Source organism: Oncorhynchus tshawytscha, linkage group LG04 (genome assembly GCF_018296145.1).
Source record: "Oncorhynchus tshawytscha isolate Ot180627B linkage group LG04, Otsh_v2.0, whole genome shotgun sequence".
NCBI classification, from domain to species: Eukaryota; Metazoa; Chordata; class Actinopteri; order Salmoniformes; family Salmonidae; genus Oncorhynchus; species Oncorhynchus tshawytscha.
In genome coordinates this window covers 9,518,645-9,537,825 of record NC_056432.1, presented here as the reverse complement: position 1 = coordinate 9,537,825, position 19,181 = coordinate 9,518,645, and the positions used below count along the sequence as shown (strand labels likewise).

The window sequence follows — 19,181 nt, the reverse complement described above, 5'->3', positions numbered from 1 at the left end:
TCGGGCACTGATGTTGGGAGATAAGGCCTGGCTCACAGTCTACATTCCAGTTCATCCCAAAGGTGTTCAATGGAGTTGAGGTCAGGGCTCTGTGCAGGGCAGTCAAGTTCTTCCACACCAATCTTGACAAACCATTTCTGTATGGACCTCGCTTTGTGCACGGGGCATTGTCATGCTGAAACAGGAAAGGGCCTTCCTCAAACTGTGCCACAAAGTTGGAAGCCCAGAATCATCTAGAATGTTATTGTATGCTGTAGCGTTAAGATTTCCCTTCACTGGAACTAAGGGGCCTAGCCCGAACCTTTGTAAAACAGCCCCAGACCATTATTTATCCTCCACCAAACTTTATAGTTGGCACTATGCATTCGTGCAGGTAGTGTTCTCCTGACATCTGCCAAACCCAGATTCGTCCATCAGACTGCCACATGGTGAAGCGTGATTCATCAAGTCAGAGAATGCATTTCCACTGCTCCAGAGTCCAATGGCGGCGAGCTTTACACCACTCCAGCCGACGCTTGGCATTGCGCATAGTGATCTTAGGCTTGCATGTGCTCCCGACGAACAGTTATTGTGCTGACATTGCTTCCAGAGGCAGTTTGGAACTCGGTAGTAAGTGTTACAACCAAGGACAGACGCTTCAGCACTCAGAGGTCCCATTCTGTGAGCTTGTGTGGCCTACCACTTTGCGGCTGAGCCATTGTTGCTCCTAGACGTTTCCACTTCACAATAACGGCAATTATAGTTGTGTATGAAGATTGCATGGCTGTGTGCTTGATTTTATACACCCGTCAGCAACGGATGTGGCTGAAATAGCCTACATATACAATATATAAAAAAGTATCTCATTACCTATGGACTGTATCTACTACGAGTAATCAGCAGCCAACCTACTTTGAGAATGGATCTGAGAATCATCAATCATTATTCATTGTGATGTAATATGCTAAACAGATCCTAAAATCAGCACTCCTACTCTGAGACGATTGATATATACAGTCCCCTGATTGTGTGTGGAGGGAATTGTCTGCTTTCTACTGTGCCGTCCAGGTGGTTGGTGCTGCTGTCAGTGTCCAAAGGTGTGGATTTACTGGTGAAGTTACCCTATGCGCTGATCTGGGTCAGTTTAGCATTTTCCCCATTATTTGTTAAGGTTAGGATTTGTGGAGGGGAAGCTGATCCTAGATCTGTACCTAGGGGAAACTTAATCACAGAGTGGTTTCACTGTGGAAGAGTGATGTGGTTTCAGTGTGGTGGAGTGGGGTGGTTTCAGTGTGGTGGAGTAGGGTGGTTTCAGTGTGGTGGAGTGGGGGTGGTTTCAGTGTGGTGGAGTGGGGGTGGTTTCAGTGTGGTGGAGTGGGGTGGTTTCACTGTGGAAGAGTGAGTTGGTTTCACTGTGGTGGAGCGGGGTGGTTTCAGTGTGGTGGAGTGGGGTGGTTTCAGTGTGGTGGTTTCAGTGTGGTGGAGTGGGGTGGTTTCAGTGTGGTGGAGTGGGGTGGTTTCAGTGTGGTGGTTTCAGTGTGGTAGATTCAGTGTGGTAGAGTGGGTAGAGTGGTTTCAGTGTGGTGGTTTCAGTGGGGTGGAGTGGGTGGTTTCAGTGTGGTGGTTTCAGTGGGGTGGAGTGTGGTGGTTTCAGTGTGGTGGTTTTCAGTGTGGTGGAGTGTGGTGGTTTCAGTGTGGTGGAGTGTGGTGGTTTCAGTGTGGTAGAGTGGGGTGGTTTCAGTATGGTGGAGTGTGGTGGTTTCAGTGTGGTAGAGTGTGGTAGAGTGTGGTGGTTTCAGTGTGGTAGAATGGGGTGGTTTCAGTGTGGTGGAGTGGTTTCAGTGTGGTGGTTTCAGTGTGCTGGTTTCAGTGTGGTGAAGTGGTTTCAGTGTGGTAGAGTGAGGTGGTATCAGTGTGATGCAGTGGTTTCAGTGTGGTAGAGTGAGGTGGTTTCAGTGTGGTAGTTTCAGTGTGGTGGAGTGGTTTCAGTGTGGTAGAGTGAGGTCGTTTCAGTGTGGTGGAGTGGTGGTGGTTTCAGTGTGGTGGAGTGGTTTCACTGTGGTGGAGTGGGGTTGTTTCACTGTGGTGGAGTGAGGTGGTTTCACTGTGGAAGAGCGAGTTGGTTTCACTGTGGAAGAGCGAGTTGGTTTCACTGTGGAAGAGCGAGGTGGTTTCACTGTGGAAGAGCGAGGTGGTTTCACTGTGGAAGAGCGAGGTGGTTTCACTGTGGAAGAGCGAGGTGGTTTCACTGTGGAAGAGCGAGGTGGTTTCACTGTGGAAGAGCGAGGTGGTTTCACTGTGGTGGAGTGGGGTGGTTTCAGTGATGGAGTGGTTTCAGTGTGGTAGAGTGAGGTGGTTTCAGTGTGGTGGTTTCAGTGTGGTGGAGTGGGGTGGTTTCAGTGTGGTGGAGTGGGGTGGTTTCAGTGTGGTGGAGTGGGGGTGGTTTCAGTGTGGTAGAGTGGGGTGGTTTCACTGTGGAAGAGTGAGTTGGTTTCACTGTGGTGGAGCGGGGTGGTTTCAGTGTGGTGGAGCGGGGTGGTTTCAGTGTGGTGGTTTCAGTGTGGTGGAGTGGGGTGGTTTCAGTGTGGTAGACTGGGGTGGTTTCAGTGTGGTGGTTTCAGTGTGGTGGAGTGGTGTGGTTTCAGTGTGGTAGATTCAGTGTGGTAGAGTGGGGTGGTTTCAGTGTGGTAGAGTGGGGTGGTTTCAGTGGGGTGGAGTGTGGTGGTTTCAGTGTGGTGGTTTCAGTGTGGTGGAGTGGTGTTTTCAGTGTGGTGGAGTGTGGTGGTTTCAGTGTGGTGGAGTGTGGTGGTTTCAGTGTGGTGGAGTGTGGTGGTTTCAGTGTGGTAGAGTGGGGTGGTTTCAGTGTGGTAGAGTGGGGTGGTTTCACTGTGGAAGAGTGAGTTGGTTTCACTGTGGTGGAGCGGGGTGGTTTCCGTGTGGTGGAGCGGGGTGGTTTCAGTGTGGTGGTTTCAGTGTGGTGGAGTGGGGTGGTTTCAGTGTGGTAGAGTGGGGTGGTTTCAGTGTGGTGGTTTCAGTGTGGTGGTTTCAGTGTGGTGGAGTGGTGTGGTTTCAGTGTGGTAGATTCAGTGTGGTAGAGTGGGGTGGTTTCAGTGTGGTAGAGTGGGGTGGTTTCAGTGTGGTGGTTTCAGTGGGGTGGTTTCAGTGTGGTGGAGTGTGGTGGTTTCAGTGTGGTGGTGTGGTGGTTTCAGTGTGGTGGAGTGTGGTGGTTTCAGTGTGTTGGAGTGTGGTGGTTTCAGTGTGGTGGAGTGTGGTGGTTTCAGTGTGGTAGAGTGGGGTGGTTTCAGTGTGGTAGAGTGGGGTGGTTTCAGTGTGGTAAAGTGGGGTGCTTTCAGTGTGGTAGAGTGTGGTGGTTTCAGTGTGGTAGAGTGTGGTGGTTTCAGTGTGGTAGAATGGGGTGGTTTCAGTGTGGTGGTTTCAGTGTGGTGGTTTCAGTGTGGTGAAGTGGTTTCAGTGTGGTAGAGTGTGGTGGTTTCAGTGTGGTGAAGTGGTTTCAGTGTGGTAGAGTGAGGTCGTTTCAGTGTGTTGGTTTCAGTGTGGTGGAGTGGGGTGGTTTCAGTGTGGTGGAGTGGTTTCACTGTGGTGGAGGGGGTTGTTTCACTGTGGTGGAGCGAGTTGGTTTCACTGTGGAAGAGCGAGTTGGTTTCACTGTGGAAGAGCGAGGTGGTTTCACTGTGGAAGAGCGAGGTGGTTTCACTGTGGAAGAGCGAGGTGGTTTCACTGTGGAAGAGCGAGGTGTTTTCACTGTGGAAGAGCGAGGTGGTTTCACTGTGGAAGAGCGAGGTGGTTTCACTGTGGAAGAGCGAGGTGGTTTCACTGTGGAAGAGCGAGGTGGTTTCACTGTGGAAGAGCGAGGTGGTTTCACTGTGGAAGAGCGAGGTGGTTTCACTGTGGTGGAGTGGGGTGGTTTCACTGTGGAAGAGCGAGGGGGTTTCACTGTGGAAGAGCGAGGTGGTTTCAGTGTGGTAGAGTGAGTCGTTTCAGTGTGGTAGAGTGGGGTGGTTTCAGTGTGATGGAGTGGTTTCAGTGTGGTAGAGTGAGGTGGTTTCAGTGTGGTGGTTTCAGTGTGGTGGAGTGGGGTGGTTTCAGTGTGGTGGAGTGGTTTCACTGTGGTGGAGTGGTTTCAGTGTTGTGGAGTGGTTTCAGTGTGGTAGAGTGAGGTGGAATCAGTGTGATGGAGTGGTTTCAGTGTGGTAGAGTGAGGTGGTTTCAGTGTGTGTTTTCAGTGTGGTAGAGTGTGGTGTTTTCAGTGTGGTGGAGTGGGTTGGTTTCAGTGTGGTGGAGTGGTTTCAGTGTGGAAGAGTGGTTTCACTGTGGTGGAGTGAGGTGGTTTCGGTGTGGTGGAATCACTGTGGTAGAGTGAGGTGGTTTCACTGTGGTAGAGTGTGGTGTTTTCAGTGTGGTGGAGTGGATTGGTTTCAGTGTGGTGGAGTGGGTTGGTTTCAGTGTGGTGGAGTGGTTTCAGTGTGGAAGAGTGAGGTGGTTTCAGTGTGGTAGTTTCAGTGTGGTGGAGTGGTTTCAGTGTGGTAGAGTGAGGTCGTTCAGTGTGGTGGAGTGGTGGTGGTTTCACTGTGGTGGAGTGGGGTTGTTTCACTGTGGTGGAGTGAGGTGGTTTCACTGTGGAAGAGCGAGTTGGTTTCACTGTGGAAGAGCGAGTTGGTTTCACTGTGGAAGAGCGAGGTGGTTTCACTGTGGAAGAGCGAGGTGGTTTCACTGTGGAAGAGCGAGGTGGTTTCACTGTGGAAGAGCGAGGTGGTTTCACTGTGGAAGAGCGAGGTGGTTTCACTGTGGAAGAGCGACGTGGTTTCACTGTGGAAGAGCGAGGTGGTTTCACTGTGGAAGAGCGAGGTGGTTTCACTGTGGAAGAGCGAGGTGGTTTCACTGTGGAGGAGCGAGGTGGTTTCACTGTGGTGGAGTGGGGTGGTTTCAGTGTGGTAGAGTGGGGTGGTTTCAGTGTGATGGAGTGGTTTCAGTGTGGTAGAGTGAGGTGGTTTCAGTGTGGTGGTTTCAGTGTGGTGGAGTGGGGTGGTTTCAGTGTGGTGGAGTGGGGTGGTTTCAGTGTGGTGGAGTGGGGGGTGGTTTCAGTGTGGTAGAGTGGGGTGGTTTCACTGTGGAAGAGTGAGTTGGTTTCACTGTGGTGGAGCGGGGTGGTTTCAGTGTGGTGGAGCGGGGTGGTTTCAGTGTGGTGGTTTCAGTGTGGTGGAGTGGGGTGGTTTCAGTGTGGTAGAGTGGGGTGGTTTCAGTGTGGTGGAGTGTGGTGTTTTCAGTGTGGTGGTTTCAGTGTGGTGGAGTGGTGTGGTTTCAGTGTGGTAGATTCAGTGTGGTAGAGTGGGGTGGTTTCAGTGTGGTAGAGTGGGGTGGTTTCAGTGTGGTGGTTTCAGTGGGGTGGTTTCAGTGGGGTGGAGTGTGGTGGTTTCAGTGTGGTGGTTTCAGTGTGGTGGAGTGGTGGTTTCAGTGTGGTGGAGTGTGGTGGTTTCAGTGTGGTGGAGTGTGGTGGTTTCAGTGTGGTGGAGTGTGGTGGTTTCAGTGTGGTAGAGTGGGGTGGTTTCAGTGTGGTAGAGTGGGGTGGTTTCAGTGTGGTGGAGTGGGGGTGGTTTCAGTGTGGTAGAGTGGGGTGGTTTCACTGTGGAAGAGTGAGTTGGTTTCACTGTGGTGGAGCGGGGTGGTTTCAGTGTGGTGGAGCGGGGTGGTTTCAGTGGGTGGTTTCAGTGTGGTGGAGTGGGGTGGTTTCAGTGTGGTAGAGTGGGGTGGTTTCAGTGTGGTGGTTTCAGTGTGGTGGAGTGGTGTGGTTTCAGTGTGGTAGATTCAGTGTGGTAGAGTGGGGTGGTTTCAGTGTGGTAGAGTGGGGTGGTTTCAGTGTGGTGGTTTCAGTGGGGGTGGTTTCAGTGGGGTGGAGTGTGGTGGTTTCAGTGTGGTGGTTTCAGTGTGGTGGAGTGGTGGTTTCAGTGTGGTAGAGTGGGGTGGTTTCAGTGTGGTAGAGTGGGGTGGTTTCAGTGTGGTAGAGTGGGGTGGTTTCAGTGTGGTAGAGTGTGGTGGTTTCAGTGTGGTAGAATGGGGTGGTTTCAGTGTGGTAGTTTCAGTGTGGTGGTTTCAGTGTGGTGAAGTGGTTTCAGTGTGGTAGAGTGAGGTGGTATCAGTGTGATGCAGTGGTTTCAGTGTGGTAGAGTGAGGTGGTTTCAGTGTTGTGGTTTCAGTGTGGTGAAGGGGTTTCAGTGTGGTAGAGTGAGGTCGTTTCAGTGTGTTGGTTTCAGTGTGGTGGAGTGGGGTGGTTTCAGTGTGGTGGAGTGGTTTCACTGTGGTGGAGGGGGTTGTTTCACTGTGGTGGAGCGTGGAGTTGGTTTCACTGTGGAAGAGCGAGTTGGTTTCACTGTGGAAGAGGCGAGGTGGTTTCACTGTGGAAGAGCGAGGTGTGTTGTGGAAGAGCGAGGTCACTGTGGTGGAAGTGTGGTAGAGTGGTTTTCACTGTGGAAGAGCACTGAGGTGGTTTCACTGTGGAAGAGCGAGGTGCTTTCACTGTGGAAGAGCGAGGTGGTTTCACTGTGGAAGAGCGAGGTGGTTTCACTGTGGAAGAGCGAGGTGGTTTCACTGTGGAAGAGCGAGGTGGTTTCACTGTGGTAGAGTGAGGTGGTTTCAGTGTGGTAGAGTGTGGTGGTTTCAGTGTGATGGAGTGGTTTCAGTGTGGTAGAGTGAGGTGGTTTCAGTGTGGTGGTTTCAGTGTGGTGGAGTGGGGTGGTTTCAGTGTGGTGGAGTGGTTTCACTGTGGTGGAGTGGTTTCAGTGTTGTGGAGTGGTTTCAGTGTGGTAGAGTGAGGTGGTATCAGTGTGATGGAGTGGTTTCAGTGTGGTAGAGTGAGGTGTTTTCAGTGTGGTGTTTTCAGTGTGGTAGAGTGTGGTGTTTTCAGTGTGGTGGAGTGGGTTGGTTTCAGTGTGGTGGAGTGAGGTGGTTTCGGTGTGGTGGAATCACTGTGGTAGAGTGAGGTGGTTTCACTGTGGTAGAGTGTGGTGTTTTCAGTGTGGTGGAGTGGGTTGGTTTCAGTGTGGTGGAGTGGGTTGGTTTCAGTGTGGTGGAGTGGTTTCAGTGTGGAAGAGGTGGTTTCACTGTGGTGGAGTGAGGTGGTTTCACTGTGGTGGAGTGGGGTTGTTTCACTGTGGTGGAGTGGGGTTGTTTCACTGTGGTGGAGTGAGGTGATTTCACTGTGGTGGAGTGGGGTGGTTTCAGTGTGGTGGAGTGGGGTGGTTTCAGTGTGGTAGAGTGGGGTGGTTTCACTGTGGTGGAGTGAGGTGGTTTCACTGTGGAAGAGTGAGGTGGTTTCACTGTGGAAGAGTGAGGTGGTTTCACTGTGGTAGAGTGTGGTGTTTTCAGTGTGGTGGAGTGGGTTGGTTTCCGTGTGGTGAACTGGTTTCAGTGTGGAAGAGTGGTTTCACTGTGGTGGAGTGAGGTGGTTTCACTGTGGTGGAGTGTGGTTGTTTTTGTGTGGTGGAGTGCGGTGGTTTCAGTATGGAAGAGTGAGTTGGTCTTACTGTGGAAGAGTGGTTTCAGTGTGGAAGAGTGAGGTGGTCTTACTGTGGAAGAGTGGGGTGGTTTCAGTGTGGTGTTTTCAGTGCGGTAGAGTGGGGTGTTTTCAGTGTGGTGGAGTGGGGTGGTTTCAGTATGGTGGAGTGGGGTGGTTTCAGTGTGGTGGAGTGGTTTCAGGGTGGTGGAGTGGGGTTGTTTCAGTGTGGTGGAGTGAGGTGGTTTCAGTGTGATGGAGTGAGGTGGTTTCAGTGTGATGGAGTGAGGTGGTTTCAGTGTGATGGAGTGAGGTGGTTTCAGTGTGGTGGAGTGGGGTGTTTTCAGTGTGGTGGTTTCAGTGTGGTGGAGTGGTTTCAGTGTGGTGGAGTGGGGTGTTTTCAGTGTGGTGGAGTGGGGTGTTTTCAGTGTGGTGGAGTGGGGTGGTTTCAGTGTGGTGGAGTGGGGTGGTTTCAGTGTGGTGGTTTCAGTGTGGTGGATTGGGGTGTTTTCAGTGTGGTGGTTTCAGTGTGGTGGTTTCAGTGTGGTGGAGTAGGGTGTTTTCAGTGTGGTGGAGTGGTGTGGTTTCATTTCAGTGTGGTGGAGTGGGGTGGTTTCAGTGTGGTGGAGTGGGGTGTTTTCAGTATGGTGGAGTGGGGTGTTTTCAGTATGGTGGAGTGGGGTGTTTTCAGTGTGGTGGAGTGGGGTGTTTTCAGTGTGGTGGAGTGGGTGGAGTGGGGTGGTTTCACTGTGGTGGAGTGGTTTCAGTGTGGAAGAGTGGTTTCACTGTGGTGGAGTGGGGTTGTTTCACTGTGGTGGAGTGAGGTGATTTCACTGTGGTGGAGTGGGGTGGTTTCAGTGTGGTGGAGTGGGGTGGTTTCAGTGTGGAAGAGTGAGTTGGTTTTACTGTGGTGGAGTGAGGTGGTTTCACTGTGGTGGAGTGAGGTGGTTTCACTGTGGAAGAGCGAGGTGGTTTCACTGTGGAAGAGCGAGGTGGTTTCACTGTGGAAGAGCGAGGTGGTTTCACTGTGGTGGAGTGGGGTGGTTTCAGTGTGGTAGAGTGGGGTGGTTTCAGTGTGGTGGAGTGGGGTGGTTTCAGTGTGGAAGAGTGAGTTGGTTTTACTGTGGTGGAGTGAGGTGGTTTCACTGTGGTGGAGTGAGGTGGTTTCACTGTGGAAGAGTGAGGTGGTTTCACTGTGGAAGAGTGAGGTGGTTTCACTGTGGTAGAGTGTGGTGTTTTCAGTGTGGTGGAGTGGGTTGGTTTCCGTGTGGTGAACTGGTTTCAGTGTGGAAGAGTGGTTTCACTGTGGTGGAGTGAGGTGGTTTCACTGTGGTGGAGTGTGGTTGTTTTTGTGTGGTGGAGTGCGGTGGTTTCAGTATGGAAGAGTGAGTTGGTCTTACTGTGGAAGAGTGGTTTCAGTGTGGAAGAGTGAGGTGGTCTTACTGTGGAAGAGTGGGGTGGTTTCAGTGTGGTGTTTTCAGTGCGGTAGAGTGGGGTGGTTTCAGTGTGGTGGAGTGGTTTCAGTGTGGTAGTGTGAGGTGGTTTCAGTGTGGTGGAGTGGTTTCAGTGTGGTGGAGTGGGGTTGTTTCAGTGTGGTGGAGTGAGGTGGTTTCAGTGTGATGGAGTGAGGTGGTTTCAGTGTGATGGAGTGAGGTGGTTTCAGTGTGGTGGAGTGGGGTGTTTTCAGTGTGGTGGTTTCAGTGTGGTGGAGTGGTTTCAGTGTGGTGGAGTGGGGTGTTTTCAGTGTGGTGGAGTGGGGTGTTTTCCGTGTGGTGGAGTGGGGTGGTTTCAGTGTGGTGGAGGTTTCAGTGTGGTGGTTTCAGTGTGGTGGTTTCAGTGTGGTGTTTTCAGTGTGGTGGTTTCAGTGTGGTGGAGTGGGGTGTTTTCAGTGTGGTGGAGTAGGGTGTTTTCAGTGTGGTGGAGTGGTGTGGTTTCATTTCAGTGTGGTGGAGTGGGGTGTTTTCAGTGTGGTGGAGTGGGGTGTTTTCAGTGTGGTGGAGTGGGGTGTTTTCAGTGTGGTGGAGTGGGGTGTTTTCAGTATGGTGGAGTGGGGTGTTTTCAGTATGGTGGAGGGGTGTTTTCAGTGTGGTGGAGTGGGGTTTTCAGTATGGTGGAGTGGGGTGTTTTCAGTATGGTGGAGTGGGGTGGTTTCAGTATGGTGGAGTGGGGTGGTTTCAGTATGGTGGAGTGGGGTGGTTTCAGTATGGTGGAGTGGGATGTTTTCAGTATGGTGGAGTGGGGTGGTTTCAGTGTGGTGGTTTCAGTGTGGTGGAGTGGGGTGTTTTCAGTGTGGTGGAGTGGGGTGTTTTCAGTATGGTGGAGTGGGGTGTTTTCAGTATGGTGGAGTGGGGTGTTTTCAGTGTGGTGGAGTGGGGTGGTTTCAGTATGGTGGAGTGGGCTGGTTTCAGTGTGGTGGTTTCAGTGTGGTGGAGTGGGGTGTTTTCAGTATGGTGGAGTGGGGTGGTTTCAGTGTGGTGGTTTCAGTGTGGTGGAGTGGGGTGTTCCTCAGACTTACCCTGCACTGGAACTCTGATCCCACCAGACCCAGACATCCTGATGTGAGGACAGGGACCCCTCCCTCCTCTTCATCCACCATGGTGAAGCAGTACCCATCAGTCCTAAATCACAATGCATCACATTACCATCTAGATCATCACAATCTCCCCGCACTATCACCATTACTCAGATCATTATCCGTCCTCGATCAAAGAACACAACGCATTACATTACCATCTGTAACATCATGATCAAATCAAACTTTATTTGGTACCAAAAACAGAATTCAGTACAAGGTGCTTCACATACATCATTACTATATACATTATCACCATTACTCGGATCATTTATGCATCAATAGCACCATCAATCGGCAAAAAAATGATCAATAATTTCTATTATGTCCAGCACAATGACTTCAGGTACTTATTAATAATGTACAGTGGGGAGAACAAGTATTTGAAACACTGCCGATTTTTCAGGTTTTCCTACTTACAAAGCATGTAGAGGTCTGTAATTTTTATCATAGGTACACTTCAACTGTGAGAGACGGAATCTAAAACAAAAATCCAGAAAATCACATTGTATGATTTTTAAGTAATTAATTTGCATTTTATTGCATGACATAAGTATTTGATCACCTACCAACCAGTAAGAATTCCGGCTCTCACAGACCTTAGTTTTTCATTAAGAAGCCCTCCTGTTCTCCACTCATTACCTGTATTAACTGCACCTGTTTGAACTCGTTACCTGTATAAAAGACACCTATCCACACACTCAATCAAACAGACTCCAACCTCTCCACAATGGCCAAAACCAGAGAACTGTGTAAGGACATCAGGGATAAAATTGTAGACCTGCACAAGGTTGGGATGGGCTACAGGACAATAGGCAAGCAGCTTGGTGAGAAGGCAACAACTGTTGGTGCAATTATTAGAAAATGGAAGAAGTTCAAGATGACGGTCAATCACCCTCGGTCTAGGGCTCCATGCAAGATCTCACCTCGTGGGGCATCAATGATCATGATCATGAGCCCAGAACTACACGGCAGGACCTGGTCAATGACCTGAAGAGAGCTGGGACCACAGTCTCAAAGAAAACCATAGAAAAAAATAGAGCTTTTTGTTCTAAACTCCACTCGCCATGTTTGGAGGAAGAAGAAGGATGAGTACAACCCCAAGAACACCATCCCAACTGTGAAGCATGGAGGTGGAAACATCATTCTTTGGGGTTGATTTTCTGCAAATGGGAAAGGACGACTGCACCGTATTGAAGGGAGGATGGCCATGTGTCGCGAGATCTTGGCCAACAACCTCCTTCCCTCAGTAAGAGCATTGAAGATGGGTCGTGGCTGGGTCTTCCAGCATGACAACGACCCAAAACACACAGCCAGGGCAACTAAGGAGTGGCTCCGTAAGAAGCATCTCAAGGTCCTGGAGTGGCCTAGCCAGTCTCCAGACCTGAACCCAATAGAACATCTTTGGAGGGAGCTGAAAGTCCGTATTGCCCAGCGACAGCCCTGAAACCTGAAGGATCTGGAGAAGGTCTGTATGGAGGAGTGGGCCAAAATCCCTGCTGCAGTGTGTGTAAACCTGGTCAAGAACTACAGAAAACGTATGATCTCTGTAATTGCAAACAAAGGTTTCTGTACCAAATATTAAGTTCTGCTTTTCTGATGTATCAAATACTTATGTCATGCAATAAAATGCAAATTAATTACTTAAAAATCATATAATGTGATTTTCTGGATTTTTGTTTTAGATTCTGTCTCGCACAGTTGAAGTGTACCAATGATAAAAATTACAGACCTCTACATGCTTTGTAAGTAGGAAAACCTGCTAAATTGGCAGTGTATCAAATACTTGTTCTCCCCACTGTCTATTATCAACAGCTTCATCTAATTAATTAGTGATCGGGGCTAATTAGTCAAATGTTGTGAGTACTATTCACAACTGGTGTGTGTGTGTGTGTACACGGTTTACTATACTTGTGATTATCAGAAGGCCTCACAAGAATAGTGAGCCAACAAAAATTCTGGAGAAGTGATGACATTTTGCCGGTCCTCACTTGTAAAAAGTCTTAGGGGTTTAGGTTTAGGGGAAAAAGGGATTTTGAATGGGAATTCATTTTTGGTCCCCAAAAAGTCCTCACAGGAATAGTGTGTGTGTGTGTAGCTTTACTAACAGGTCACGTTCAGGGTTGTTATTGGAGTTAAATATTAGCCCAGAGGACTTCTGTTTCATGACGTTAATGATGAATTCATGTTATATTCAAAGTTGGCAAGAGACAGAGTAATTAGCCACGGATGTTATTGTGTGTGACAGCTTGTGCGTTGAAACTAATTAGCACAGCACATCAGGCAATAATATGGAACGTCAGGGAATATTTGAGGGTTGAGTTGCTAAGGGGAAAACACATGGACAGGGAACATGTCAGCGAGCAGCGCCACACACCCTGCTAAGTTTTCACTCCAAACAAACTGCATTAGGCAGAACAATACATATAAAACTGTTAACTCATACTGTAAGTAAACTAGTGAGGTACTAAAACATGTTTTCTTCCATGGTTATCAATACAGCCTAAGGAGAGAATGAATGTGGCCCATACTCACAAATCGTTTAAACATGCTGGTCTAGGATCAGTTTCCTCTTTTAGATCATAATTAATAAGATTATATGGACAGAGAGGACCTGATCTGAGATCAGCACTGTGAATGTGGATGGGCCAGAGTGTTGGATCTGCATGTGCAAGATGAGCATCAAATATATGTGTAGGATATAGTGTGTGTGTTTGGTTTTACTATCCTTATGGGTACCAGAAGTCCTCACCAGGATAGTAAAACAAGGAATTCGGGACAAGTGGGGACATTTCACCGGTCCCCACAAAGAAAAAGGCTATTTTAGGGTTAGGGTTTACGTTTAGGAGTTAAGGAAAATATGATTTTGTAATGGGAATCAATTGTTTGGTCCCCACAAGGATAGTAAAATAAATGTGTGTGTGTGTGTGTGTGTGTGTGTGTGAGAGAGAGTACATTCGTGAGTGCATGTGTGTGCATACATCCGTGTGTGTGTGTGTGTGTGTGAGAGAGAGTACATTCGTGAGTGCATGTGTGCGCATACATCCGTGTGTGTGTGTGTGTGTGTGTGAGAGAGAGTACATTCGTGAGTGCATGTGTGCACATACATCCGTGTGTGTGTGTGTGTGTGTGTGAGAGAGTACATTCGTGAGTGCATGTGTGCGCATACATCCGTGTGTGTGTGTGTGTGTGTGTGTGTGAGAGAGAGTACATCCGTGAGTGCATGTGTGTGCATACATCCGTGTGTGTGTGTGTTGGGCCACACCTGCAGGTGTTGTTGGTGGAGTCCTCAGGACAGTGGTGATAGCAGTAACACCAGAGCTGTCGCTGGGGCAGGGCTGGGGCTGTGCTCCCACTGGCATCCTTTTCACTGTCCACCGCCGCCTTCCCCAAAGTCCTCAGTAACATACTGTCCAGAACGTTAGCTATAAGGACAGGACACAGAGAGACAGAGGGTTAGACTTAGGATTCACAAGCAACAACCTCAATCAGAATGTTAACAACAAGGACAGGACACAGAGAGACAGAGGGTTAGACTTAGGATTCACAAGCAACAATCACACCTTCATTAGTTTGGTCACAAAAACAAGTCATTGGAATGGGCTGGGGTTGGGATGGGCTGGGCTGGGGTTGAGATGGGCTGGGCTGGGGTTGAGATGGGATGGGCTGGGCTGGGGTTGAGATGGGCTGGGCTGGGGTTGAGATGGGCTGGGCTGGGGTTGAGATGGGATGGGCTGGGGTTGGGATGGGCTGGGCTGGGGTTGAGATGGGATGGGCTGGGGTTGAGATGGGATGGGCTGGGGTTGAGATGGGATGGGCTGGGGTTGAGATGGGCTGGGCTGGGGTTGAGATGGGATGGGCTGGGGTTGAGATGGGATGGGCTGGGGTTGGGATGGGCTGGGCTGGGGTTGAGATGGGCTGGGCTGGGGTTGAGATGGGATGGGCTGGGGTTGAGATGGGCTGGGGTTGAGATGGGCTGGGGTTGAGATGGGCTGGGATGGGATGGGCTGGGGTTGGGATGGGCTAGGGTGGGGTTGGGATGGGCTGGGGTTGGGATGGGCTGGATTCAACATTTGTTTTTGTTTCTCATTGATTATAGCGTTGTTGTACAAGTCAATAATAAACAGGTGTTCACAAAAAAAAGATTACATGGCAAAGTCTTGGAAGTCGTATTCCAAAATAGTTACATCCAAGTAGCCATTGTTGTTCTATAGTCTCCAGCATTTCCTACACACACATCCCGGTTCAAAAGAGCACCTGTTTGTCACATCAGGAGAAGAAAGTGGAAGTGTTCTAAATAGTATCCTGCACACTACTTTTAACAAGAGCCCTATGGACCCAGTTCAAAAGTAGTGCGCACTATAGGGAATATGATGCCATTTGGGACGCAGACCTTTCATTCATACGTTAGGGGGTTTTCATTCATTCTGGCACACTCATTCAGACCAGATGCTTCACAGCTGCATCGTGGAGATCGTCCAAAAAAATAAAAAAGTAAGTGTCCTTCCTTGTTACAATAAACACTAGCAGTCATACGATACCCACTCCAAAGATTGGACCATTTGATCGGTGTGAAGTCAATCTGTCAACAGCGGAAGAGCTTTCCAGACAGAGTGGAAGACCATGGAACCAGGTAGCCAAAAGAAGTAGGACATTATCCTTATTATGTATAGACAACAGCTTTACAGAAAGCCTTGTCCCTTAATATGTATTTGACATCTACACTGAGTGTACAAAACATTAGGACCACCTTCCTAATATTGTGTTGCACCCCCAATCTGTCCGCAGAATTGCCTCGTCTAGGCATGGACTCTACAAGGTGTAGAAAGAATTCCACAGGGATGCTGGTCCATGTTGACTCCAATGCTTCCCACAGTTGTGTCAAGTTGGCTGGATGTCCTTTGGGTGGTGGACCATTCTTGATACACATGGGAAACTGTTGAGCATGAAACACCCAGCAGGTATTCCTAATGTTTTATCTACTCAGTGTATAAAAGACACGTGTGACTTTTGGGGACATTCATTACTTTTGGGGTGGTTTCCTGGACACAGATTAAGCCTAAAAACCAGCCATATTACACCAGACATGTTAGATCATTTCAACGTCAGGACTGATCTAACAGTAGTCCTGGACTAAAAAGGGCCTTCAGTGCAGAATCAAAATACTGTTTAGTCCAGGATAACACTTCATCTGTGTCTGGGAAACCAGCTATTTGTGTAGTAAAGCTAGGACTTTGAGTGGAGTTTACAGGACAGGATACCAAGGAAGAGGAGGGGTTTTACAGGACAGGATACTGAAGAAGAGGAGGGGTTTTACAGGACAGGATACCGAGGAAGAGGAGGGGTTTTACAGGACAGGATACCGAGGAAGAGGAGGGGTTTTACAGGACAGGATACTGAAGAAGAGGAGGAGGGGTTTTACAGGACAGGATACTGAAGAAGAGGAGGGGTTTTACAGGATACTGAAGAAGAGGAGGGTTTTACAGGACAGGATACTGAAGAAGAGGAGGGGTTTTACAGGATACTGAAGAAGAGGAGGGGTTTTACAGGACAGGATACCGAGGAAGAGGAGGGGTTTTACAGGACAGGATACCGAGGAAGAGGAGGGGTTTTACAGGACAGGATACTGAAGAAGAGGAGGGGTTTTACAGGACAGGATACTGAAGAAGAGGAGGGGTTTTACAGGACAGGATACTGAAGAAGAGGAGGGGTTTTACAGGACAGGATACCGAGGAAGAGGAGGGGTTTTACAGGACAGGATACAGAAGAGGAGGGGTTTTACAGGACAGGATACTGAAGAAGAGGAGGGGTTTTACAGGACAGGATACTGAAGAAGAGGAGGGGTTTTACAGGACAGGATACTGAAGAAGAGGAGGGGTTTTACAGGATACTGAAGAAGAGGAGGTGTTTTACAGGATACTGAAGAAGAGGGGTTTTACAGGACAGGATACTGAAGAAGAGGAGGTGTTTTACAGGATAGGATACTGAAGAAGAGGGTTTTACAGGATAGGATACTGAAGAAGAGGGGTTTTACAGGATAGGATACTGAAGAAGAGGAGGTGTTTTACAGGATAGGATACTGAAGAAGAGGGGTTTTACAGGATAGGATACTGAAGAAGAGGAGGTGTTTTACAGGATAGGATACTGAAGAAGAGGAGGGGTTTACAGGACAGGATACTGAAGAAGAGGAGGGTTTTACAGGACAGGATACTGAAGAAGAAGAGGGGTTTTACAGGACAGGATACCGAGGAAGAGGAGGGGTTTTACAGGACAGGATACTGAAGAAGAGGGGTTTTACAGGACAGGATACCGAGGAAGAGGAGGGGTTTTACAGGACAGGATACTGAAGAAGAGGAGGGGTTTTACAGGACAGGATACTGAAGAAGAGGAGGGTTTTACAGGACAGGATACTGAAGAAGAGGGGTTTTACAGGACAGGATACCGAGGAAGAGGAGGGGTTTTACAGGACAGGATACTGAAGAATAGGAGGGGTTTTACAGGACAGGATACTGAAGAAGAGGAGGGGTTTTACAGGACAGGATACTGAAGAAGAGGAGGGGTTTTACAGGACAGGATACTGAAGAAGAGGAGGGGTTTTACAGGACAGGATACTGAAGAAGAGGAGGTGTTTTACAGGATACTGAAGAAGAGGAGGGGTTTTACAGGACAGGATACTGAAGAAGAGGAGGGGTTTTACAGGATACTGAAGAAGAGGAGGTGTTTTACAGGATACTGAAGAAGAGGAGGTGTTTTACAGGATACTGAAGAAGAGGAGGTGTTTTACAGGACAGGATACTGAAGAAGAGGAGGGGTTTTACAGGATTACTGAAGAAGAGGGGTTTACAGGATACTGAAGAAGAGGTGTTTTACAGGATACTGAAGAAGAGGAGGGGTTTTACAGGACAGGATACTGAAGAAGAGGAGGGGTTTTACAGGATAGGATACCGAAGAAGAGGGGCTTACAGGATACTGAAGAAGAGGAGGGGTTTTACAGGACAGGATACTGAAGAAGAGGAGGGGTTTCACAGGACAGGATACTGAAGAAGAGGAGGTGTTTTACAGGATACTGAAGAAGAGGAGGGTTTTACAGGACAGGATACTGAAGAAGAGGAGGGGTTTTACAGGACAGGATACTGAAGAAGAGGAGGGGTTTTACAGGACAGGATACTGAAGAAGAGGAGGGAAGTTTTACAGGACAGGATACTGAAGAAGAGGAGGGGGATTGACAGGACAGGATACTGAAGAAGAGGAGGGGTTTTACAGGACAGGATACTGAAGAAGAGGAGGGGGGTTTTACAGGATAGGATACTGAAGAAGAGGAGGGGGGGTTTTACAGGACAGGATACTGAAGAAGAGGAGGGGGATTTTTTACAGGATAGGATACCGAAGAAGAGGGAGGGTTTTACAGGACAGGATACTGAAGAAGAGGAGGGGTTTTACAGGATACTGAAGAAGAAGAAGAGGGGGTTTTACAGGACAGGATACTGAAGAAGAGGAGGGGCTTTACAGGATACTGAAGAAGAGGAGGGGTTTTACAGGACAGGATACTGAAGAAGAGGAGGGGTTTCACAGGACAGGATACTGAAGAAGAGGAGGTGTTTTACAGGATACTGAAGAAGAGGAGGGGTTTTACAGGACAGGATACTGAAGAAGAGGAGGGGTTTTACAGGACAGGATACTGAAGAAGAGGAGGGGTTTTACAGGACAGGATACTGAAGAAGAGGAGGGGTTTTACAGGACAGGATACTGAAGAAGAGGAGGGGTTTTACAGGACAGGATACTGAAGAAGAGGAGGGGTTTTACAGGACAGGACAGGATACTGAAGAAGAGGAGGGTTTTACAGGACAGGATACTGAAGAAGAAGGAGGAGGGTTTTACAGGACAGGATACTGAAGAAGAAGGAGGAGGGGTTTTACAGGACAGGATACTGAAGAAGAGGAGGGGTTTTACAGGACAGGATACTGAAGAAGAGGAGGGGTTTTACAGGACAGGATACTGAAGAAGAGGAGGGGTTTTACAGGACAGGATACTGAAGAAGAAGAGGAGGGGGGTTTTACAGGACAGGATACTGAAGAAGAGGAGGGTTTTACAGGACAGGATACTGAAGAAGAGGAGGGGTTTTACAGGACAGGATACTGAAGAAGAGGAGGGGTTTTACAGGACAGGATACTGAAGAAGAGGAGGGGTTTTACAGGACAGGATACTGAAGAAGAGGAGGGGTTTTACAGGACAGGATACTGAAGAAGAGGAGGGGTTTTACAGGACAGGATACTGAAGAAGAGGAGGAGTTTTACAGGACAGGATACTGAAGAAGAGGAGGTGTTTTACAGGATACTGAAGAAGAGGAGGGGTTTTACAGGACAGGATACTGAAGAAGAGGAGGGGTTTTACAGGACAGGATACTGAAGAAGAGGAGGGGCTTACAGGATACTGAAGAAGAGGAGGGGTTTTACAGGACAGGATACTGAGGAAGAGGAGGGGTTTAATTGACAGGATATATATTTTCAGGGCTGTTAATCAAAGGCTGATGATTGGTTCTCTTGGCTCTTTCGTCTTTGCCACCACTCCTCTCATCAAAGAGCTTTGACACCTCATGATAATCCATTTTACACCCCAAAACAAATAACATGGTTTTTTAAACGGCTAGTTCTCCCAAAATAACAAAATGACATACTGGTTTCCTTACCCTGTAAATCAGTCTATGGACAAGGTAAAACAGCAATTTATGCTTTATAAACAATGTCATTTTGGCATTTGGGTCAACTATCCCTTTGATGTTTCTCAGTCAAACCTGTAACAGCAGTAACAACCTGTAAAATTAACTCCTTAAATGATTAAATCCATAGCATTCTCTATTCCCATAAAATAAGGGGGAAATATTGAAATTGTAGATCTTCATGCACAAGGACGAATTGAGGTGAACTGAAGTTGAGGAATTTGGAAAGATCTCTCTTTCCTGGCAACTCTGTGTCACACTACTCCTTGCAGCCTGATAGACACATACATCATTGACGTTGTACTTCAGACCAATGAGGCCAATTCAATTATATTGTAATTAGGGGAAAGGTCAGCCTTTGGTTTTGACGTCAAACAGCAGGGGAAGTGTTTATGTGGCGTGTTCTT

At 48.5% G+C, this 19,181-nt stretch overlaps 1 protein-coding gene across 1 annotated transcript in view; it reads right to left on the bottom strand.

The window, feature by feature from the left end:
* Positions 1–19,181, bottom strand: part of LOC112249456 (bone morphogenetic protein receptor type-1B) — a 176,247-nt gene that overhangs the window by 12,725 nt on the left and 144,341 nt on the right. The window contains exons 3-4 of the mRNA XM_042320298.1: positions 13,324–13,483; positions 10,002–10,104 (exon numbers count right to left, since the gene is read on the bottom strand). Coding sequence (XP_042176232.1) covers positions 10,002–10,104; positions 13,324–13,483 — 263 coding nt within the window. The remainder of the gene's footprint in view (positions 1–10,001; positions 10,105–13,323; positions 13,484–19,181) is intronic.